Below are 22,620 nucleotides of genomic sequence, written 5' to 3'. Positions count from 1 at the left end.
GAGCTGGAGGACGCGGCGGGGCGACGCAAGGCGGCGTGCGTATCACAATGCGCGTCGTACTTAACAGGGAGTCCAGGAAGAGATGGACGAGGTGGTGGCGGGGATCAACGCGGCCCGGCCCGAGAGGGTGTTCGTCACGGCCAAGAGCGGCGTAGGGAAGACGTTCTTGTCCCGGAGATTGCGTGGGTATGAAATGTTGGAGCTGGATCGAGTGGTGGCGAACGTGGGTCGGGACTTTGGTCTGCGAGGACCGGAGGCCTTCAAGATGTACAAGAACCTCTTGGCGGCGGAGGTCATGGCGGCGTTCGTGGAGAGCGTCCACGGGTTCTTCGAGGCGAATGCGGGGCAGTGTGTGGTAGTCGAGGGAGCAATTGCAGACGCGGACTTGCTGCAGAGGGTCTTTTCGGGCCCGTACGCGGCCTTCATGATGGTGTATCTGCACCCTGTGGACGAGGACGCGTTCGTGGCGCGGATGATGAAGCGGTTCAAGGAGGAGAAGGAGACCCACACGCGCAGCCTGGCTATCTGGCCGCAGGTGACGCCGCAGCTCGAGGTGGCACCCGACGACGCCCCCGAGCTGAAAGAGTTCATGCTGCGCATGGCGCGCGCGTCGATGGCCAAGTCGGCGCAGCGATACAACTACTTCGAGGAGAGCGGGCTCGAAATGGCCCGCGTGGAAGTGTAGACTTTAACGCACTTCACGCTGCGCTAGCTGAGTCAGCATGACGACATCTACAGTTGGTCAACAGCGCACTAACGCAGACGTACGTAGACTTAATCGGCAGTGACTACGACCTTGAGACTCTCGAGCTGAGAGCCGAGGTGAGGTCTCCGTTGGTTCGTGCGAACCCTGGCCGCGCCACAAAACAAAGATGTCGACACACGTGCCGCCATGTTCGCTGCCTTGCCGCCACCAGCTTTCTCCCCGGCTGGTGGCTTATGCGAATACGCGAGAAGTGCGTGATGATGAAGAGGACCTTCACTCAAGCAAGTCCTGCTTCGGCCCGAGTGCCTCCGCCGTTTACACAGCAATCAAATCCCGTGCCTCGATCAGCTGACGTACGTGGGATCCACACTGTTAGTCAGGAGCTCACTTCAGAATTTGCTGCGTGCACACCAAGCAGGACTCGCTCATTCCCATTCGGACGGTATCAGCTCCATGGCCAACGACAAGATCCGCGTGGGTCTCGTGGGCTTCGGCACGGGCTCGAGCGTGTTCCACGCGCCGCTGCTGCTGAGCTCGGGCCAGTTCGCGCTCACGCACGTGCTGGAGCGCTCGACCAGCAAGAGCCGCGTGCTGTCGCCGGCGCCGACCATCGTGCGGTCCATGGACGAGCTGCTGGCCACGGACGTGCAACTCGTGGTCATCTCGACCCCCACGACCGTGCACTTCGAGCAGGCCAAGCAGGCCATGGAGGCCAAGCGCCACGTGGTGGTGGACAAGCCGCTGTGCGTCACGGCGCAGCAGGCCGAGGACCTGTGCGCCATCGCCAAGGCCAACGGCGTGCTCTTCTCCGTGTTCCACAACCGCCGCTTCGACAGCGACTTCCTCACCGTGCGCGCGCTCATCGAGGACGGGGCGCTCGGCGACGTGAGCAGGTTCGAGGCGCACTACGACCGCTACCGCCCCACCATGAAGGGCTACTGGAAGGAGAAGGCCGGCCTCTGCGGCGGCGTGCTCTACGACCTGGGCGCGCACGTCACGGACCAAGCGCTGCAGCTCTTCGGCCAGCCCGACGCGGTCCACGCCGACGTGCAGATCCAGCGCGAAGGCGCCGAGAACGACGACTACTTCCGCCTCGAGTTCCAGTACAAGCAGTTCCCGGAGCGCGAGGTGATCCTGAGCGCCGGCATGCTCGTCAAGAACCCCGGCCCCAAGTACACCGTCGTGGGCTCCAAGGGCACGTTCGAGAAGTTCGGCGAGGACGGACAGGAGGACGCGCTGCGGGCGGGCAAGCGCCCGGGCGACGACGGCTGGGGCCAGGAACCCGAGAGTTCCTTCGGCAAGTTCACGGACGCCGTGACGGGCGAGACCCGCGTCGTGCCCAGCAAGCTCGGCTCGTACCAGGTGTACTACAAGAACATCGCGGCCGCCATCCGCGGCGAGGAGGAGCTGCTCGTGCACCCAGAAGAGGTGGTCGAGCAGATCCGCATCATCGAGAACGCCAAGAAGACCGAGCGCGTGAACCGCATTACTGTCTAAGCTTTGATATGTGACCCAAAAAAATCAAGGTAGCAAACAACGTGAGTAAAGGCCGAATTGCGCTTTTGTTCACGAATTCTACGTCGACTTTGCTGCGTTGGGGGTGCTAGCTTCGTCGATCTGAGGCTGGTAGTTCTCGGAGAAACGCTTATCCGCTAGCTCGATCTGGTGTAGCAAACGAGTACAATGGTTAGACCGAGGTAGATGATCTACAGAGAAGAGAGACTCGTACTTCGTCGAAGGTGCATTGCAAAAGCTCCCGCAGCCGCAAGTTCTCTGTTTGCAATGCTGAGATAGCTCCCAATGCTTCTTCTAGCGCTTGAGAAGCCTCGCAAGGACAAGTTTTGCAGTCATTTTCGAGCTGGTTCTCCTCACCCAAGTCCTCGGGATCCGTGTAATTCGTCCTTGGCCTGCAATGCTGTGTGAGCTGGTAGAAAACAAGTATAAGTTTGAAGAACTACGTACGAAAGAGATCCCACGGATTCTTCACAGCTTCGGGATTCACTTCCAGAGTGGGGAAATGTGCTCCGTATTGTTGTGGTTTGTATAAAATTGAGCGGATCAAAACGCTCCTCGACGTTCAAGAACTGCTGCATGAGCTCTTCAAGTGGCAGCATCTTGATAACATTGTCGCCACCGTCGCACACTATCAACTGAGCCGCAGTATTGCCGTCCTCTGTATATCGACACGGGATACAAACCATTCCAAGAGGACTGGTGCATTGATAGAGCGATCGTGGTGCCCGAGGAACGGATCCCACTTCAATCGTTCGCACCCAGTCATACGGCAGACCATTCCCATAACTACGACCAACTTGGCGAATGCAGACGTTCTCTCGATCAGCCACAAAGAACGTATTGCTGTCCACGCCCCAGCACAAACTTACTGGTTGGTCGAACAGCGCAACTTCGCAGTTCCCGTCGGCATGACCGGGTGTGGTTTGTCCACAAACCGTGCTTACTCTCCAGGAAGAACTTCCATCAGGAGGTGGAACAAGCCCTCGGATGCAATTGTTCATGGTGTCCGCTACCAAAAGTTCTCCACGAGGCCCAGCGATGATAGCCGAAGGGCTTCGGAAGAGAGATCGCTCTCCATCTCGATACCCAGAAGTTCGTTTATCCACTGTTGTAGTGGGCCCACGCCCTTTTCGTTGTAAGTTTGCATGTGCCCCAGCAATCGTCTTGACAACCAAGTTCCCATTAGGACCCCGTCGAATCTGCCGGATGCAGTGGTTCCCCGTGTCAGCCACGATGATCGTGCCGTCTGCATGCTCACAAACGCCCGAGGGGGAGTTGAAGCTAGCCTCTAGGGCAGGGCCGTCTCGCCACCCCTTCTTGCCACTGCCCGCAAACGCAAATATCTCCACTCCGTCGGTGACTTCATCGACGCCTGCTAGCACGCTTCTGCTCGGCAACGCAGCAAATTTGATCTTGTGGTGACCCGTATCGCACACGAAGAGATGCCGTTCATCCGCCGACGCAGTGATCCCTTTCGGAGCGAGCAGCCCCGAGTTCTCCACAGTCTTGACGTGACGTCTCCGTCTCACTGCAGCATGGCTACTCGTCATTTCTGGGACCACGAAGCGAACCGCATTATTCTACCAAGCCCAGGTTAGATCGCAACCACCAGAACAACAATCCTCGACTTGCAAGGACCTCACATGTGCATCCGTGAACGCCAAGAGTCCGTCTCGGAGTGCACAGACCCCAAACGGGCGGTTGAGCTCCGCGACGCGAGCACCTCCATCCACGTGGCCTCTCCGTCCCGACCCAATCCGCCCCACTTCACCACGGTAGGTCTCACTACGACATCCAGCCATTGCACGTGCACTTGATGTGCTGCGCTGACAGCTCACCAACGGACGCGGTTTCGCCATAACGCCCCTCGTCCGTTCCATGAGCCCCCGGTCAGTCGCAAAACTACCAAGCCGAGCAGCAAGTCAAGACCAGCAGTGAATGGATCGATCGTTGTCCCGGTCAGGCGTGCGGCTGCGCGCGTCACGCGTTGCAGACAACCAGCGCCCGCTGGGAGACGCGTCCGTGCTGACCGCTTCGAGGAGCTCGTCGACGTCACCGGAAGACCGCGGACGCGAGATTCTGCGGCGGCTGCTGCAGCAGATCACGGAGTTCCTGGAGCGCAAGGAGATGATGAGCTCGAGGGTGGCGGCGTCCAAGGAGTGGAGGCAGAGCCGCAGTCGACGGCGAGCCGAGAGCAGCAGCAACAACCTGTTCGAGGTGGTCATCCAAGTCTGCGAGCAGCGGATGCGACGGCTCCGACGCCCGGTACGGCACGGCGCTGCAGGTGTCTAGAACAGCATCCAATTGAGCTGACGGTGCTGTGGTGTTTGTGTCTGTAGAGTTCGGGGAGCTATGGTGGACGTGACCAGGAGGAGCAATCTCCTCGGACGTTGGTGGCCGAAGCCATCGTGCAGGAGCTGCTGGTGAGTCTGATGGAGCTGAGGATGAAGGAGAAGGAGACGCTGGTGATGGACGAGGTGGAGAACGTGGAGATCATGCGCCAACTGCACGTGCACCTGCAGAAGGACGAGGAGATGGTACGTTGGTCGGAGAGCGCTGGTGTCTGAATGTTGTTGAGGCTGACGGGTTGAAATACTGTACTCAGGTTCGCAACAAGGTGTGCGTCGGGGCGGGCGACGAGCAGCAGTTGGAAGAACTCCAGTTGATGCTCAGGACGGATTTCTTGGAGGAGGTGGCGGGTGCGGGGAGCCCGCAGAAGCAGCAACAAGTTGACTCGGCGGCGAGCAATGAGGCCTCCCTACAATTCGCCTGGGAGACGATCGATGACCAGAAGAAGGAGATTATCCGGCTGCGCGCTGAAAACGAGGAGTTCAAGCGCCTGGATAGCGGCTCGAACGCGACGTCAGCGCTGCGAGCGTCGTTCTTCGACGATGAACCGACCAAGGTGATCAATCTGCTGCGATCGCAACTATCTTCGCATCATGACAAGAACTTGGATATCCTTCACGATCATATCCAACGCTTGGAAAAGGCTCTTCAGAGTGCTACAGCTGCCTCGCGTAAACCGCGTCGAGCTTGGGATGGCTCGAAGTCGACCTACGACTCCAGTCGTACGAGTGAAAGGGAGGATTGGTCGTCATCACTACTATCTCGCAGTACAATTGGGACAGATTTTTCACGGACGCAGGTGCCAAGGAAGAAGTGCGATGAGTGCCGCAAGAACTCGGCGTCACTTCTTGCTCTTCGATCGGAGGTGAAACAGCTTCGAGCACATGCATCGTCGGATGAGGAATCGCTGCTCCAAGCTGAAAAGGACCGTGGCCACCTTCAACGCGAGAATTCAGCTCTTTCTACCGCTCTACTTTCAGCAAAGCAGAAACAGGAAGAGCTGCGGCAGATGATTCTAGACCTGACGGAGGAGAAGCATCAGCTACAGAACTTGGGCGACTCGGAACAGCGCACATCTGAACGCAGTATTCGAGTCCTGAAGGAGCAGCTTGACGCTTTAGAAGAGCAAAAGGCCCATCAAAAGCAGAAATTTGACGAGATCGTCAGCAAGTATGATGCTGAAGTCGTCGAGAGACGAGAGCTTTTGAAGCAAGTCGCTGAGTTGCAAGAGAAGCACAGCAAGCTGTCCCAATCTACTAGTGAGCTACAAGAGCTCGTGAATCGGTTGGACGATGATGCACGGCGATGCGAGAAACTAGTGGATGAAAGGGATTTGGCACTGAAAAATCTGCAAGCCCAACTGGACTTGATGGACCACAGCGAACAATCACAGGCTATCGGGTTGAAGGAGAAGGAGAAGCTTATTGCTGATCTTAGAGCTGAACTATCAAGTTCGAAGCTCAGCCTGGACAATCTTGAAGTGGAAAAACGAAGAACCGCAGGAGAGAACGAGCGATTGCTTCAAACGCTTGATGAGTGCAAACGAAAGAATCAACGCCTCGAAAAGGGATTTGAGGAACTGAAGCAAGGAAAAAAACTTATCGCAAACTTGCAGCAAGTGGAGAGAGGAGCATCAGCACTGCAGTTGAGTGAACTAAACCAAACGCGAGAGCATCTCGAAGCACTAAAACTTGAGCTGAAGGCGACGAAATGCGAATGTGCTCGACTGGAGAATGAACTGGCGGAGGCAACTAAAGCCAGTAATTATGCTCGGAGTCAGCACAATGAAGAAGTGGATCGAATGCAACACGAACTGGGCGCCATCCAGCAAAATAGCTCGGCCCTTGAAAAGCAAGTTAAGACCTTCCAAATGGAGCAACGTACATTTGAGACCTCGAAGCTTGAAAACAGTGAGCGCATTAATCACCTATCCCAGGAACTGGAAGAATCAAAGACAGCCATGCTCATGTGGATGAATAAGTATAATGCGGTCTGCGAAGACAAACAGAAGATCGAAAATGAAATGCAGGGGCTGTCAGAAGAGCAATACAGCTTGCAGCGAACGGTTGAAGAACTCCAAGCCGAACGTGAAGCTACAGTTCTCGCAAAACAAGATGAGGTCGACAGCGAAATGGGGCTTAGGAATGAAATATCAACTCTGACCGAACAGCATCGAGTGATGGAGCGAGAACGGCGTACTATAGATCAAGAAAATAAATCTCTTGTCCAACTGGTACAAACCCTGCAAGCACGACCAGAGCTGCAGCAGCGAGCCTTCCGTGAAATGCTCATGGCATGCCAACGAGGAACAGAGCGCACATTCTGCCAGCTCTCTGAAAGTATTACAGCCACTTTTGAGAAGTTGAACGCAGTAGAGGAACGGTACCGGGTTCTAAGATCACAAATGACAAGACATACGCAGATGCACAACGTGAAACAAGACGAAGACTCGTCATCAGATGAACGTGAATATCCAGGCCTTCCCAAGTCAGCGTCTCCCCAAATCGTCGTCCAAGAAAGTGATTTCTTGAGCAACAGCAATTGTCTATCGACGTCGCAGCCAGCATGGCTTGAAGCCATGGCACCTTTGGACGTTATGGACTCTGCAGATAACTGCGGCGAGAGAGAGGTATCACAGAAGCATCATGAGAAAGATTCATTTGCTGCAGTAAGAGTCACAATACTGGAAAAGCAGCTAAACGAGTGGAAGTGGAAGTACTTCATCCGATGCTTAGGTACAAATTCAAGCAAACAAGACGATGATGCTATTATTTCCCAGTTGTACGAGTCGTCAACACTCAACGCCCAGCTGAAGAAAGTCGTACGGAAAATGAAAATGGAAAATCATCAACTCCGCAAGGTGCATCGTCTTGGCGTTGTTTTAAGACGGCGTCTGACTGGGGAGCTGTGGGAGAACAAGCAGACGCAGTGTTTCGCGATCTGGAAGTTCCAAACTCGAGTGCAGAGCTACGAGGCTAAGCTACGATCCAGCGCGAATGACCCACTCCGGCCCTCATTCTCGCCCACAACGACAATGGCATTGGCTAATTGTATCCAACTCGTTCGCAAATTTTGTGAACCTGCACGGAAAACTAATAAGGAGCGTGCGAAGTCGTCGGCGACGTACGGAACTGACGAACTGGCGGGCTACTTGGTGGAGATTAACACCAAGGTCGCGAGCTGGAAAGTTGCTGTGGACCGCAAAATCGCGGAGTATGCAGAGCGCAACAATCAGCTCAAATCTGTCCAAAGGAGGTGCGCTGAGTTGAAGGATTTGGTGGGGCTGAATCAGCGCTTGATCGAAGAAATGGAGCGACGGTCTGCAGGTCAGCAGAGTGTCGTGGAAGCAGCATGGGATTTCGCCACGGCGTACAAAGCCTTGTCACCTTCTGCTCGAGCCCAAGTTTTCCAGTCGCGTGATTTTCTCTCCGCGTCCAGGGGTATTGTGGAGGGCCTCAACTCGCTGGGACTACCTCGCTCAGTGAACAAGCTGAGCCAGACTGTTGGAGTCACTCGCCGCTCTTCAGATTGCAAAACGGATGACAGGGTAGCGCTATCCAAGAAAGTGAACTTCTTATCGGCAAGTGCAGCCCCTGGCGTGACTAGTGCAAGCAGTTCGCGCTCGATCGTAGCGACGGAAAAGTCTCGAAAGAGGCTAAACGACTCCAACATCGAGTTGTTGGAAGATGCTGTGGGGTCACTGAAAGGCGCGATGCAGAGGCAGCGTAACCTCCACCTCCAGTTGAAGGAGAAGGAGAGGTCGCTCTGCGCCACCACGAAAGAGTTGAGCAAGCGAAACATGCAGTTCCTGCTCCTCAGGTCATTTCTGCAGTGGAAGTGTGCTAGTCTGAATCGCGCTAGTCGCGAAGTTCTGCAGCAGCCAGCACCTGCTCGTCGTGGACCCGCATGATGCAAGTAAGTTTTTTTGTGCACAGCTAGGGGGGTGCATTTACTAAGGTAATAGGAAAACTAGGTCGTCTGCGACTTAGCTGGGAACACCTGTGTTCAGAAGTGTTGTGCCTGGCATAGGTATAGTGTTTGCCGTGTCAAGAGGGACGTTGTGAGCTTAATATGTTGCTGCTGGGTTTCGCTACCTGAGTATCTGCTTGTCATGGCGTCATCGGTGATAAAGTTATACAGACTAGAGCGTGAGGAACAAGACGCCAGATAGCGACGATGCGAGCGACGATCAAGCGCTCCACATACTGGTGCTGAGAATGATACTGGCATTCACAGCTTCTATTAAAAAAACGAGACCGAACGGGAAACTGCAAGTTGGTGAGGGGGCTGACAGTGATGATTTCTTTGTCGGCTACGCTACCAAGACGCTACTGCATCAAATGGATCGAACCCCGAACACTTTCGTTTTCATCCTCGATGCAACGTTGAGCCAGGTTGGATTATGTACACTACGTTTGTGGAATATCAGACAAAGCTCAGGTCTTTCACCTTGTTGGTATATTTGTTGCCTCTCAGCGCGAAGAAGTCCAGTGCGCCGCTGGCTGCTTGGTGGCGTTGGTACATGATCTTGTCGTGACTGCTCCGTCGATGATAGCGTGGTTGAATATAGCCAAGAATTCAAGTTGTGGACACTTTTCTAATCGTAGCTGAGCGGACCTGACAGGTGAGCCCAAAAGCGTGGTGACAAGCCATCTGTCTTGAATTTCAGTGCTTGAGCGCGCATAGGTTGGGCGTTCTGCTTCAAGGAGATCTTGCACATCAAAGATTAATTAGTTTCCGTTCCAGCCGACTACTTTTAAGTACGATTCATGAAAACAATGACTTTCAAAACTGCAAAAAATTACCGATATATTTATCAAAATACAGTGACTTAGAAATATGGATAACAGAGCCTTTGGCCATGCAACACGTCCTTCACCGACTGTCGTAGACATCAACCGCTTCCCGCCAATGGCACAATCGTAGCGCAGGTTTTAGTCGCGGTCCGTGCATAGCGCCGTGAAGTTGAAGCTGACAGGAAGGGCACCAATGCTGCGTGGTGAAGTTGGGTCTTTGGCCTTCTACCGAGTACCAGCAAGGAGAGACCTTGCTTGTTTGCCGGTCAGAGAGATCATTTCCGAACTCGCCACCAATAGAGCAAGAAAAACAAGTTTTCTAAGCTCAAGAAGTGGTTTCTCGCTGTAGGCTGCGCTGCCGCTGGGCTCGCGGCTGCGGTCACTGACGATTTCGACGCACGCGCCAGCTCCATTGTGGATAACTTCACTCCTGAACAACTCGTCGGCCAGTTGGCGCAAGTTGCCATCTTCTCCGTGCTAAACGAAGACTACTCGCTGAACGAGACACTCGTGCGCAACTACGCTAAACTCCGTGTCGGGTCGTTTTTGACGACGCCTTTCACGAATGGACCCAACGAGGTCACCGGTGTGGTTGGTTGGAATGTAGCCGAGTGGCGGGACATCATCACGAGAATCCAAGAAATCTCCATGGAGGAGAATGACGGCATCCCGATGATCTACGGCATCGACTCCGTGCACGGCGCGGGCTTCGTGCTGAACACGACGCTCTTCGGAGCCCAAATTAACGGGGCTGCATCGTTCAACCCCGACCTGGTGTACGAAATGGGGAGGGTAACTGGGCAAGACACTCAAGCGGCCGGTATTCCTTGGGTCTTTGGGCCTATCCTAGAGATCTCAAGCAACCCGCTCTGGCCGCGTACCTACGAGACGTTCGGCGAGGACCCACACCTTGTGTCTGTCATGGCGGACGCTGTCATTCGTGGTCTCCAGAGCAACAACCAAACGGCGGCTTGTATGAAGCACTTCGTCGCGTACTCCAAAACACCGACTGGGCATGACAAGGACTCGGTAAGCATCAGTGATTTTGACTTGCTGAACTACTTCGTTCGTCCATTCAAGGCTGCCATTGACGCTGGGGTCATGACAACGATGGAGAACTACATTTCCATCAACGGTGTCCCCACTGTCGGCAACCACAAGATCCTCCAGCAACTACTTCGTGAAGATCTTGCCTTCGATGGATTGGCTGTCACGGATTTCGGCGAAATGGGGTCGCTCAACTCGTTCCACCGCATCGCGCGCACCGTCGACGAAGCGGTCCGCATGTCATACGTGCACACGGGTATCGACATGAGCATGGGAGTTGGCGACGTTTACTTGAACAGCACAAAGCTCCTGCTGGAAGAAAGCCCCGAGTACTTCGATCGCCTCAAGGAATCCGCAAAGCGCATCATCAAGACGAAGCTGAAGTTGGGCCTCTTCGACACCCCTGTCCCCGGTATCGACGACGTCGCCAAGGTGCGTAACGAAGTGGACATCGAAAAGTCTTTGGAGATGGCCCGCGAGTCCATTGTGTTGCTGCAGAACAATGACAGCACGTTGCCTATTTCGAGCTCCTCCTCTGTGTTCCTGACGGGTCATTCCGCACACAACATTGGCAATCAGTGCGGTGGATGGAGCGTCAGCTGGCACGGATTCACGGGCAATGACAACTTTCCGAACGGTATCTCGGTCAAGGAGGGCATGGAAACCATTGCTGGTAGCGACAAGATTACCTACTTCAATGGACTGGACTCGGATGGAAATTACTCGGAGGCCAACATGACAACCGCCAAGCAGTACGCTAGCCAGGCGGACTACACAATTGCCGTCATTGGTGAACACCCCTATGCTGAGAAGACCGGTGACCTCGACGACCTCGCTCTTCCTGCTGGTCAAATCGAGTACGTCAAGGAGCTCGCTTCTACTGGCACCAAAGTCGTCGTCGTGCTTTTCGAGGGGCGCCCGCGTCTGCTCGGAGACCTCCCGGAGAATGTCCACGCCGTTGTCAACGGTCTGCTTGCCTGTGAACAGGGCGGCAAGGCCATGGCGGAGATCCTCTACGGCCAAGTCAACCCCAGCGGACGGATGCCGATCACGTACCCGAAGGACCCCGCCAACATCATGATTCCGTACAACCACCGCGTCTCGACGCAGTGTGCGGACTCCGACTACTGCGAGATGCAATGGGATTTCGGCACCGGCCTCAGCTACACCGAGTTCACCTACTCCGACCTCACGCTCAGCAAGACCAACGTCACCTCCAGCTCCGACACCATCGACGTGTCCGTGGTCGTGACCAACTCGGGCAGCATGGCCGGCAAGGAGACCGTGATGCTGTTCCTCATCCAGCCGTACCGCTCCATCTCAGTGCCCGAGGTGAAGCAGCTCAAGAAGTTCTCCAAGATCAGTCTGGAGGCGGGTGCGTCGCAGACCGTGAGCTTCACGCTGTCGGCGGACGACTGGAGCGTGTACAAGCCCCAGATCGGCGAGGGTTTCAAGCAAGTGGCGGAGGACACGGACCACGTGATTGCCATCAAGCCGGAGACGGACTGCGACGTGTACAACGAGACTGCTGCGGCGAACCCATTGTGTGCGACGTTTACGCTGCAGACGGGGGACTACCCGTACGGCAGCTTCCTTGAGTAACTTTGTGCTGCGGCAGCTATGAAAAGGGGTCCGAGGATGTCGATGCGAGGAATTCACCTTCAAGTCTAGCAATTCAAAAATAGTATTTCGTTCGGTACAAATACCCACTCAAAAATCAACACCTTTCAAACCATTGTTTTTCGAGCTGATTATTTTTCGTGGTGATTAGCGAACGCGATGGTCAAGAGTAGTGCAGTGGGCAGTGGCCAGCTCGACACAATTCGTGTGACACAGAGAGTTGAACAGCTTTTCAAAGTTGACATCCGATGTGAAGTGTTTTCGTTATTATAACATTTATAGCCGATTTGAAATACTGATTGGGTGTTTTCGTCTGCGGTTGGAACTCGCAACCAGCAAAGATTGCCCAGATTTACCGTCTCCAAACCACAGGAAAATCAAATGCAATACCGGTGGTAGGTACTTTGTAGAATTATATGTATTGATACGTACGCATGACCTTCTCCCGTAATTGAAAATCATAGTTTGTTCACGTCAGGGAGCTTGAACAATCGTTCCGTAAAGCTCGCAAAATAGCTCGCTGTTTAGCATGTGCAAGTATATTTCGCAGGAGAAAAAAAAAGTGTGAAATCTCAATCCAGAGATCAACAAAATTAGGATCGACACTACAACACAATACTTCTGGAAGCCTCTAGTAATGATAGTATATGACTTATCAAAGTGATTTTTCATTAGGTTTATCGGCTAGACATTTTCCGCGGACAAAAATCTGCTTACCACGGCTCCTCGAACGTGCCGAACGGGTACTCGCCCGTGCTCAGCGTGAACGTCGCGCACAGCGGATTGGCCGCGGCAGTCTCGTTGTACACGTCACAGTCCGTCTCCGGCTTGATGGCCACCACGTAGTCGCAGTCCTCCGCGACCTTCTTGAGACCGTGGCCGATCTGCGGATAGTATACGCTCCAGTCGTCCGTGGTCAGCGTGAAATTGACGGTCTGCGTCTGGCCAGGCTCCAAGCTGATTTTGGAGAACTTCTTCAGCTGCTTCATCTCCGGCACGTTCAGCGAGCGGTACGGCTGGATGAGGAACAGCATCACGGTCTCCTTGCCCGCCATGCTGCCGGAGTTCGTCACGTCGACCGAAGCGACCACCTCCTCCGTCGAGGACTCCACGACGGAGCGGCTAAGGCGAACCTCCGAGTACGTGAAGTCCGTGTAGCTCAGGCCGGCGCCGAAGTCCCACTGCATGTTGCAGTAGTACGGGTTCTGCTCGGCGTCCTCGCACATGGTCGTCACGGGGTGGTTGTACGGCATTTCGATGTTCGCCTGCTGCTTCGGGTATGTAATCGGCATGCGGCCGCTCGGGTTCACCTTGCCGTACAGGATTTCAGCCATGGCCTGGCCGCCCAGCTCGCAAGCCAGCAGGCCGTTCACCACCGCGTGGACGTTCTCTGGGATCTCGCCAAGCAGGCGCGGGCGGCCTTCAAACAGAACCACGATCACCTTGGTGCCCGTGGACGCAAGCGCCTTCACGTACTCAATCTGACCGGCAGGGAGCGCCAGGTCGTCAATGTCGCCGGGCTTCTCGGCGTACGTCTCCTCGCCGATCACGGCGATCGTGTACTCCGCCTTGCTGGCCATCTCCTTGGCCGTCGCCAGGTCTGCCTCCGAATACGACCCGTTCGGGTACAGACCGTTGAAGAAGCTGAAGGTGTTGTTGCCCACGATGTGCTCCATGCCCGTCTTGACCGTGACGCCGTGAGTCAGCAGGTCGTCGTGATCGTGGTAGCCCTCCCAGGCGATCGTCCAGCCGCCGCACTGACGGCCGACGTTGTTGGCGGAGAAACCCGTCAGGAACACCGACGCATCCTCGGCCAGAGGCAGAGTGCTATCGTTGTTCTGCAGGAGCACGATCGACTCGCGCGCCAGCTGCAGAGCCGCCGACACGTCGTCGTCGTTGCCGATCAAGGGCAGGTTCTGCTCACCGGGCACGGGCGTGTCGTACAGACCCAGCTGCAGCTTCATCTTGACCACGCGGCGGGCCGACGCCTTGAGGCGCGCCAGGAACTGCGGACTTTGCTCCAGCAGCGCCTTGGTGCCGTTGTAGAAGCTCGTGTCCTGCGCCACCATGCTCATGTCAACCGACGCGCGCGTCAACGACAAGCGAGTCGCCTCGGTCTCGTTGCGGGCCGTGCGGTGGAAGTCCGTGAGCTGGTCAATTTCGGCGTAGTCAGTCACCATCATGCCGTCGAAGCCCACGTCGTCGCGCAGCAGAGCGTTCATGACCTTGCCGTTCTGCACAGTCGGCACGCCGTTGATGGAGATGTAGTTCTCCATGGCGCTGATGACACCGGCGTCCACGGCGGCCTTGAACGGCGGCAGGAAGTAATTCAACATGTCATAGTCCGAAACGGTGACCGCGTCCTTGTCATGGCCCGTGGGCGTCTTGGTATATACCAGCCAGTGCTTCATGCAGGCGGCCGTGTTGTTGTTACTCTGCAGGCCGCGGATGATAGCCTCACCCATGACCGAGTTCAGGTACGGGTCCTCGCCGAACGTCTCGAACGTCCGGGGCCACAGCGGGTTGCGCGAGATGCCGAGGATGGGACCGAAGACCCATGGCACGCCCGAGCTCTCGGTGTCACGGCCAGTGATGCGGCCCTGCTCGTAAACGAGGTCGGGGTTGAATGACGCGCCGCCGTTAATCTGCTGCCCAAAGAGCACCGCGCCCTTCACGAAAATGGCGCCGTGCACGGAGTCGACACCGTAGACCATCGGGTGGCCGCCGTTCTCCTCCATCGTGATCTCCTGGATCTTGGTAATGCGCTCGCGCCACTCCTCCGCCGTCCACATGTACGTGCCGTTCACGGGGCCGTTCATGAACGGGCTCGTCAGGTAGGAGCCGACGCGCATCTTGGCGTACGCACGCACCTTGTCCTCGTCGATCTTGTTGTCGTCCGTGAGGAGCTGATTGATGTCGATCTGCGTCATTTGGCCGATGATGTCCTCCTCGGTGAAGGTGGCCATGATGGCGTCGACGCGTTCGTCCCATTGATCAGCCGAGACGAGAGGGATGCTCTGCTGCGCGACGAGACCCAGGGCCGTGCAGACCACTGCTGCGAACCACGACTTGAGCATGGTGCTTGACTGTCGATCCGCTTGGGTGCTGGTGGTGGAGTGTTTGTTCGCGAAAGAAGGCAAGAAGGAAAATGAGCCGGCTCAGTCGAGCTGAGTGAGGGCACCGTCGTGGGGTGGGCCGGTCTCCCCTTAGCGCGTTGGGGGCTGCTTGGGGCCCGCGCACACGAGCATTGCCCACGGAAATCAAGGATGGTGTGCGTTGCCTCGCGCCTACACATCAAACGTGTGGTGGTGGACAGGCGTTCTGGACTACGTGAACAGTGCATGTACAATGGAAATGGTGGGTTTCATGTGGAGTTAACATTGCTTGAACAGTGGAAGGTGCGCACTTCGTGTGCTTGGCGTGATCCTGTTTTAAGTTGGATGTGGTTGAAGTTACACTTTTTTAATTTTAATAACTTCAGCTTCAGATTATTTTTTTAAATTTAAAAATCCGAGGCTGTAGTTGATATCCTTAGTCCTTAGTTTGTGAAAGAGGTTGACCTGAGGAGGTATCCTAAATGTGCATTGGCATTACATGTACATGTAATTTAGTTGTTTAACCTTAGGAAATCAGTTTCGAACTGTAAACATCCCAATTTTAAATCAATTCTGAAGTTCTGAGTGATCTAGAAAGAGCCGCGCATGTCTTTGCAAATCTGAAGATCTTGAGCTTCAACCACGAGGTTTCGTTGAGTTCGCTGGTCGCAGAAACGCCCAACGCGCTGCTCTCACGCGCACAGTCCGTACGTGTATCTATCTATCATGGACACCTGAGCGCTTGTTGAACTCAGTCGGCTCTGCAGTCAATCATTCCACAGTAGTAACAATTGAGAACGCTAGCGGCCCGAATAGCTCGAGTCCGCGTAAAGTCAGTCGCTGTAACTACCACGCGCTGGGTCTACTCTCGCAGCGAGGGTCTCGCTGCCAGCTGATGGGCCGTCGGGCCCATTGCGCGACATACAATGTTGTCACCGCATACAATTCGGAATCCACGCGCTCTTGATGATCCATTTGCATTTCTTTAGAGTCGGTGTCGGACACAAACAGGACATTTATCCCTCATAATCGATCTCATTGTTGCCATCGCATAATCAGAAGCTAGGATTAAGAAAAGTTTGAACCAACATGTATTATTTTTCAGCACGAAGTATTTATACTGTAACAACAATGTAAGCATATATATTTTATATGAACACACAAAAAGCGTGCCCAAAGTTTGGTCAAACATTTTATTTTGACTCCACACAAAACTGAAGCACCTCTAGTTTTGTTTTTTGAAGTGGTGGCCAAACCGGGAAAACTTTAGAAATCAACTTCAACCAGCAAATCTACGTGAAAGAACATGAACACTGAGCATGGCTCTCGCTACATAATGGTACGCTCCCACCAAGCTTGCAAGCTTTTGCGTTGATGCCTGTACCCTGTCACCGTTGCACTCAGCACGTGGAATACATGCGGATGTCCTGCGCAGCGCAGACCGGACGAGGCAACGCACACCATCCTTGATTTCCGTGGGCAATGCTCGTGTGCGCGGGCCCCAAGCAGCCCCCAACGCGCTAAGGGGAGACCGGCCCACCCCACGACGGTGCCCTCACTCAGCTCGACTGAGCCGGCTCATTTTCCTTCTTGCCTTCTTTCGCGAACAAACACTCCACCACCAGCACCCAAGCGGATCGACAGTCAAGCACCATGCTCAAGTCGTGGTTCGCAGCAGTGGTCTGCACGGCCCTGGGTCTCGTCGCGCAGCAGAGCATCCCTCTCGTCTCGGCTGATCAATGGGACGAACGCGTCGACGCCATCATGGCCACCTTCACCGAGGAGGACATCATCGGCCAAATGACGCAGATCGACATCAATCAGCTCCTCACGGACGACAACAAGATCGACGAGGACAAGGTGCGTGCGTACGCCAAGATGCGCGTCGGCTCCTACCTGACGAGCCCGTTCATGAACGGCCCCGTGAACGGCACGTACATGTGGACGGCGGAGGAGTGGCGCGAGCGCATTACCAAGATCCAGGAGATCACGATGGAGGAGAACGGCGGCCACCCGATGGTCTACGGTGTCGACTCCGTGCACGGCGCCATTTTCGTGAAGGGCGCGGTGCTCTTTGGGCAGCAGATTAACGGCGGCGCGTCATTCAACCCCGACCTCGTTTACGAGCAGGGCCGCATCACTGGCCGTGACACCGAGAGCTCGGGCGTGCCATGGGTCTTCGGTCCCATCCTCGGCATCTCGCGCAACCCGCTGTGGCCCCGGACGTTCGAGACGTTCGGCGAGGACCCGTACCTGAACTCGGTCATGGGTGAGGCTATCATCCGCGGCCTGCAGAGTAACAACAACACGGCCGCCTGCATGAAGCACTGGCTGGTATATACCAAGACGCCCACGGGCCATGACAAGGACGCGGTCACCGTTTCGGACTATGACATGTTGAATTACTTCCTGCCGCCGTTCAAGGCCGCCGTGGACGCCGGTGTCATCAGCGCCATGGAGAACTACATCTCCATCAACGGCGTGCCGACTGTGCAGAACGGCAAGGTCATGAACGCTCTGCTGCGCGACGACGTGGGCTTCGACGGCATGATGGTGACTGACTACGCCGAAATTGACCAGCTCACGGACTTCCACCGCACGGCCCGCAACGAGACCGAGGCGACTCGCTTGTCGTTGACGCGCGCGTCGGTTGACATGAGCATGGTGGCGCAGGACACGAGCTTCTACAACGGCACCAAGGCGCTGCTGGAGCAAAGTCCGCAGTTCCTGGCGCGCCTCAAGGCGTCGGCCCGCCGCGTGGTCAAGATGAAGCTGCAGCTGGGTCTGTACGACACGCCCGTGCCCGGTGAGCAGAACCTGCCCTTGATCGGCAACGACGACGACGTGTCGGCGGCTCTGCAGCTGGCGCGCGAGTCGATCGTGCTCCTGCAGAACAACGATAGCACTCTGCCTCTGGCCGAGGATGCGTCGGTGTTCCTGACGGGTTTCTCCGCCAACAACGTCGGCCGTCAGTGCGGCGGCTGGACGATCGCCTGGGAGGGCTACCACGATCACGACGACCTGCTGACTCACGGCGTCACGGTCAAGACGGGCATGGAGCACATCGTGGGCAACAACACCTTCAGCTTCTTCAACGGTCTGTACCCGAACGGGTCGTATTCGGAGGCAGACCTGGCGACGGCCAAGGAGATGGCCAGCAAGGCGGAGTACACGATCGCCGTGATCGGCGAGGAGACGTACGCCGAGAAGCCCGGCGACATTGACGACCTGGCGCTCCCTGCCGGTCAGATTGAGTACGTGAAGGCGCTTGCGTCCACGGGCACCAAGGTGATCGTGGTTCTGTTTGAAGGCCGCCCGCGCCTGCTTGGCGAGATCCCAGAGAACGTCCACGCGGTGGTGAACGGCCTGCTGGCTTGCGAGCTGGGCGGCCAGGCCATGGCTGAAATCCTGTACGGCAAGGTGAACCCGAGCGGCCGCATGCCGATTACATACCCGAAGCAGCAGGCGAACATCGAAATGCCGTACAACCACCCCGTGACGACCATGTGCGAGGACGCCGAGCAGAACCCGTACTACTGCAACATGCAGTGGGACTTCGGCGCCGGCCTGAGCTACACGGACTTCACGTACTCGGAGGTTCGCCTTAGCCGCTCCGTCGTGGAGTCCTCGACGGAGGAGGTGGTCGCTTCGGTCGACGTGACGAACTCCGGCAGCATGGCGGGCAAGGAGACCGTGATGCTGTTTCTCATCCAGCCGTACCGCTCGCTGAACGTGCCGGAGATGAAGCAGCTGAAGAAGTTCTCCAAAATCAGCTTGGAGCCTGGCCAGACGCAGACCGTCAATTTCACGCTGACCACGGACGACTGGAGCGTGTACTATCCGCAGATCGGCCACGGTCTCAAGAAGGTCGCGGAGGACTGCGACTACGTGGTGGCCATCAAGCCGGAGACGGACTGTGACGTGTACAACGAGACTGCCGCGGCCAATCCGCTGTGCGCGACGTTCACGCTGAGCACGGGCGAGTACCCGTTCGGCACGTTCGAGGAGCCGTGGTAAGCGCGTTGCTAGAGATTTTTGCCTGGAGAGAAACTTAGCTAAGAAAATCGGTAAATAATAAGCACTCTTTAATGCATAAGATAGCACTGAGTGTAAGTCGAGAAGTACAGCCGGGTGAATGGAAGATAAAATACTTGCAATGTGAAATGAGCGTCTGTATTATAGTCCAGACTATACTACATAATATGTATACTTATATTTATGTATAAGTATATTATATACAATCTGGCCTTGATCACGATCGGTCTGATCGCGTGGTTGAATTCCCTCGAGAGATCAAGTGCAGGACGATGGACATCATCAATAACTTAGGGATTATTCGCGCCGATCATTATCCGCTTCCCCACCGGTCGGTCACTGGACTAGCCTAATATGTACGTACAGCGCTAGAGGTACTTAGTGAAGTGTAGGAAGCTTTCAGCGAAAAGCTATTCTATAAAAGGCGATGCAGGAGTTCAGGTTTTCATCCTGGTGTGCCTGCTTGCTACGAGTGTCGGGAGCACCAATTGGTATGTAGGTCAGCTTTGTATAGATGTTGAACTTCTGGATACAGTATAAAAGCGAGGTATACTGTAGCATGTTAATTGTCAAGTCAACTTCAACGAGATGTGGTGGGCACGGGTCGCCGAGTAAATCTAGCTGGTGGCGCGTCGCACCAAAGCATTTTACAGACATTTAACCCATAGCAATATTTTCGACCTCGAGTGCGTTGTGCACTGTTATATCGCGACGAATGGACGGCAAACTAGTTGCTGCTTGGACACTAATACTGTACTAGTACAATTTAGCGTTGCTCGTATTTCGCGCAAGTTCAGATTTCGTGTTTTTGCGCTTATGCCATATGCGAGGTATCCACACTGCTTCGACTGCAGATCCTACAGTCGAACCAGGATGTTGTGCCGGGACCTTCCTTGAAGTTGCACTCTTACATCGACACGGACATTACATGTACCTCATAGACCTAAGACGTGTTGTGCGGAAATGGCAGCTCGTACACGACCAGTAGTGGAGAGTTCACTTCTGAATTCGTCTCCAAGCAAACGCATCGGCTACTTCTCGAAACCACTAGGCCAAGGCTCGTAAGATGTTGAAAACGTGGGTAGGAGCACTCTGCTGTGCCACTCTGGGCCTCACCGCCGCTCGTTCTATCGACGAGTTCGATGACCAGGCGAGAGCCATCGTCGACAACCTCACCACGGAGCAGGTGCTAGGCCAACTCGCGCAGGTTGGTGTCAGTGCACTGCTCAACGACGACTACTCGCTGAACGAGACACTCGTGCGCGACTACGCCAAGCTCAAGATTGGCTCGTACCTGACCACTCCATTCACCAGTGGCGCCAACGACATCACCGGTGAGGTTGGCTGGGACGTTTCACAGTGGCGGGACATCATCACCAGAATCCAAGAAATCGCCATGGAGGAGAACGACGGCATCCCGATGGTCTACGGAATTGACACCGTGCACGGTGCTGGATTCGTCCTCAACTCGACGGTGTTTGGAGCCCAGCTCAACGGAGCAGCGTCGTTCAACCCCGACCTGGTATACGAGATGGGAAGGATTGGTGCTCAGGATACTCGCGCTGCCGGTATTCCCTGGGTCTTCGGGCCTATCCTTGAGATTGCGAGCAATCCGCTCTGGCCGCGTACCTACGAGACATTCGGCGAGGATCCGCACCTTGTGTCGGTGATGGCCGACGCTGTGGTGCGTGGACTCCAGAGCGACAACCAAACGGCAGCTTGTATGAAGCACTTCGTCGCGTATTCCAAGACCCCAACTGGGCATGACCAAGATCAAGTACAAATTTCCGATTTCGACCTGCTGAACTACTTCGTTCGCCCATTCAAGGCTGCCATTGACGCTGGTGCGTTGACGACGATGGAGAATTACATCTCCATTAATGGTGTGCCAGTTATCGGCAACCATCGCATTCTGGACGTGCTTCTTCGCGAGGATCTCGCCTACGACGGTATGGCCGTGAGCGATTTCGGCGAGATTGGCTCGATGAACAGTTTCCACCGCGTTGCTCGAGACGCCAACGAGGCGGTTCGGTTCTCTTACACCCACACCGGCATCGATATGAGCATGGGTTTCGACTCCACGTACCTCAACGGCACGAAGCTTCTCATCGAGGAGAGTCCGGAGTACCTAGACCGCCTCAAGGACTCTGCTCGTCGCATTATCAAACTGAAGCTCCAGCTCGGATTATACGACAACCCGGTTCCTGGTGCTGACGATGTTGCTCTGGTCCGCAGTGACGACGATGTCCAAAAGTCGCTCGACATGGCTCGTGAATCGATTGTGCTGCTGCAGAATAACGATAGCACCCTGCCGATCTCAACCTCGGCCTCCGTATTCCTAACGGGTCACTCGGCCCACAACATCGGCAACCAGTGCGGTGGATGGAGCGTCAGTTGGCACGGATTCACGGGCAATGCCAACTTTCCGAACGGTATCTCGGTCAAGGAGGGCATGGAAACCATTGCTGGCAGCGACAAGATCACCTATTTCAATGGACTGGACTCGGATGGAAATTACTCGGAGGCCAACATGACAACCGCCAAGCAGTACGCTAGCCAGGCGGACTACACAATTGCCGTCATTGGTGAACACCCCTATGCTGAGAAGACCGGTGACCTCAACGACCTCGCTCTTCCTGCTGGTCAAATCGAGTACGTCAAGGAGCTCGCTTCTACTGGCACCAAAGTCGTCGTCGTGCTTTTCGAGGGGCGCCCGCGTCTGCTCAGAGACCTCCCGGAGAATGTCCACGCCGTTGTCAACGGTCTGCTTGCCTGTGAACAGGGCGGCAAGGCCATGGCGGAGATCCTCTACGGCCAAGTCAACCCCAGCGGACGGATGCCGATCACGTACCCGAAGGACCCCGCCAACATCATGATTCCGTACAACCACCGCGTCTCGACGCAGTGTGCGGACTCCGACTACTGCGAGATGCAATGGGATTTCGGCACCGGCCTCAGCTACACCGAGTTCACCTACTCCGACCTCACGCTCAGCAAGACCAACGTCACCTCCAGCTCCGACACCATCGACGTGTCCGTGGTTGTGACCAACTCGGGCAGCATGGCCGGCAAGGAGACCGTGATGCTGTTCCTCATCCAGCCGTACCGCTCCATCTCAGTGCCCGAGGTGAAGCAGCTCAAGAAGTTCTCCAAGATCAGTCTGGAGGCGGGTGCGTCGCAGACCGTGAGCTTCACGCTGTCGGCGGACGACTGGAGCGTGTACAAGCCCCAGATCGGCGAGGGTTTCAAGCAAGTGGCGGAGGACACGGACTACGTGATTGCCATCAAGCCGGAGACGGACTGTGACGTGTACAACGAGACCGCTGCGGCGAACCCATTGTGCGCGACGTTCACGCTGCAGACGGGAGACTACCCGTACGGAGCGCTCCTAGATTGAGCATAAAAGTTGGTTGCAGTGCTGGTAAAAACGGATAAAACGCACCAACGTTGCAAACAT

The 22,620-nt window shown here is 55.5% G+C and overlaps 7 protein-coding genes across 7 annotated transcripts; 5 read left to right on the top strand and 2 right to left on the bottom strand.

Annotated features, from left to right (window-relative positions):
* Nucleotides 1-82: 82 nt before the first annotated feature.
* On the top strand, nucleotides 83-685 carry IUM83_00344 (uncharacterized protein; the record flags this gene model as incomplete). Its single annotated transcript, XM_067924108.1, has 1 exon — nucleotides 83-685. The coding sequence occupies one exon, from the start codon at nucleotides 83-85 to the stop codon at nucleotides 683-685; it is 603 nt and encodes a 200-aa protein (XP_067788842.1).
* Nucleotides 686-1,159: 474 nt separating this feature from the next.
* On the top strand, nucleotides 1,160-2,203 carry IUM83_00343 (oxidoreductase; the record flags this gene model as incomplete). The annotated part of the gene is made up of 1 exon (XM_067924107.1): nucleotides 1,160-2,203. The coding sequence occupies one exon, from the start codon at nucleotides 1,160-1,162 to the stop codon at nucleotides 2,201-2,203; it is 1,044 nt and encodes a 347-aa protein (XP_067788470.1).
* A 78-nt stretch (nucleotides 2,204-2,281) lies between these two features.
* On the bottom strand, nucleotides 2,282-4,023 carry IUM83_00342 (NHL repeat-containing protein; the record flags this gene model as incomplete). Its single annotated transcript, XM_067924106.1, has 5 exons — nucleotides 2,282-2,368; nucleotides 2,436-2,613; nucleotides 2,669-2,879; nucleotides 3,411-3,801; nucleotides 3,865-4,023. 5 exons carry the CDS (start codon nucleotides 4,021-4,023, stop codon nucleotides 2,282-2,284), a joined length of 1,026 nt encoding a protein of 341 aa, XP_067788861.1.
* A 136-nt stretch (nucleotides 4,024-4,159) lies between these two features.
* Nucleotides 4,160-12,015, top strand: IUM83_00341 (Lysosomal beta glucosidase; the record flags this gene model as incomplete). Its single annotated transcript, XM_067924105.1, has 4 exons — nucleotides 4,160-4,486; nucleotides 4,561-4,758; nucleotides 4,827-6,021; nucleotides 9,716-12,015. The coding sequence occupies 4 exons, from the start codon at nucleotides 4,160-4,162 to the stop codon at nucleotides 12,013-12,015; spliced, it is 4,020 nt and encodes a 1,339-aa protein (XP_067789238.1).
* Nucleotides 12,016-12,746: 731 nt separating this feature from the next.
* On the bottom strand, nucleotides 12,747-15,110 carry IUM83_00340 (putative glycoside hydrolase; the record flags this gene model as incomplete). Its single annotated transcript, XM_067924104.1, has 1 exon — nucleotides 12,747-15,110. The coding sequence occupies one exon, from the start codon at nucleotides 15,108-15,110 to the stop codon at nucleotides 12,747-12,749; it is 2,364 nt and encodes a 787-aa protein (XP_067788844.1).
* A 1,671-nt stretch (nucleotides 15,111-16,781) lies between these two features.
* Nucleotides 16,782-19,145, top strand: IUM83_00339 (putative glycoside hydrolase; the record flags this gene model as incomplete). Its single annotated transcript, XM_067924103.1, has 1 exon — nucleotides 16,782-19,145. One exon carries the CDS (start codon nucleotides 16,782-16,784, stop codon nucleotides 19,143-19,145), a length of 2,364 nt encoding a protein of 787 aa, XP_067789205.1.
* A 1,084-nt stretch (nucleotides 19,146-20,229) lies between these two features.
* Nucleotides 20,230-22,560, top strand: IUM83_00338 (Lysosomal beta glucosidase; the record flags this gene model as incomplete). Its single annotated transcript, XM_067924102.1, has 1 exon — nucleotides 20,230-22,560. One exon carries the CDS (start codon nucleotides 20,230-20,232, stop codon nucleotides 22,558-22,560), a length of 2,331 nt encoding a protein of 776 aa, XP_067789075.1.
* Between the last annotated feature and the right edge of the window lie 60 nt (nucleotides 22,561-22,620).

This window comes from Phytophthora cinnamomi (genome assembly GCF_018691715.1).
Source record: "Phytophthora cinnamomi strain GKB4 chromosome Unknown Contig53, whole genome shotgun sequence".
Classification (NCBI taxonomy): Eukaryota; Oomycota; class Peronosporomycetes; order Peronosporales; family Peronosporaceae; genus Phytophthora; species Phytophthora cinnamomi.
Note: the sequence above shows the minus strand (reverse complement) of the source record. Positions and strands in the feature narration are given on the sequence as shown.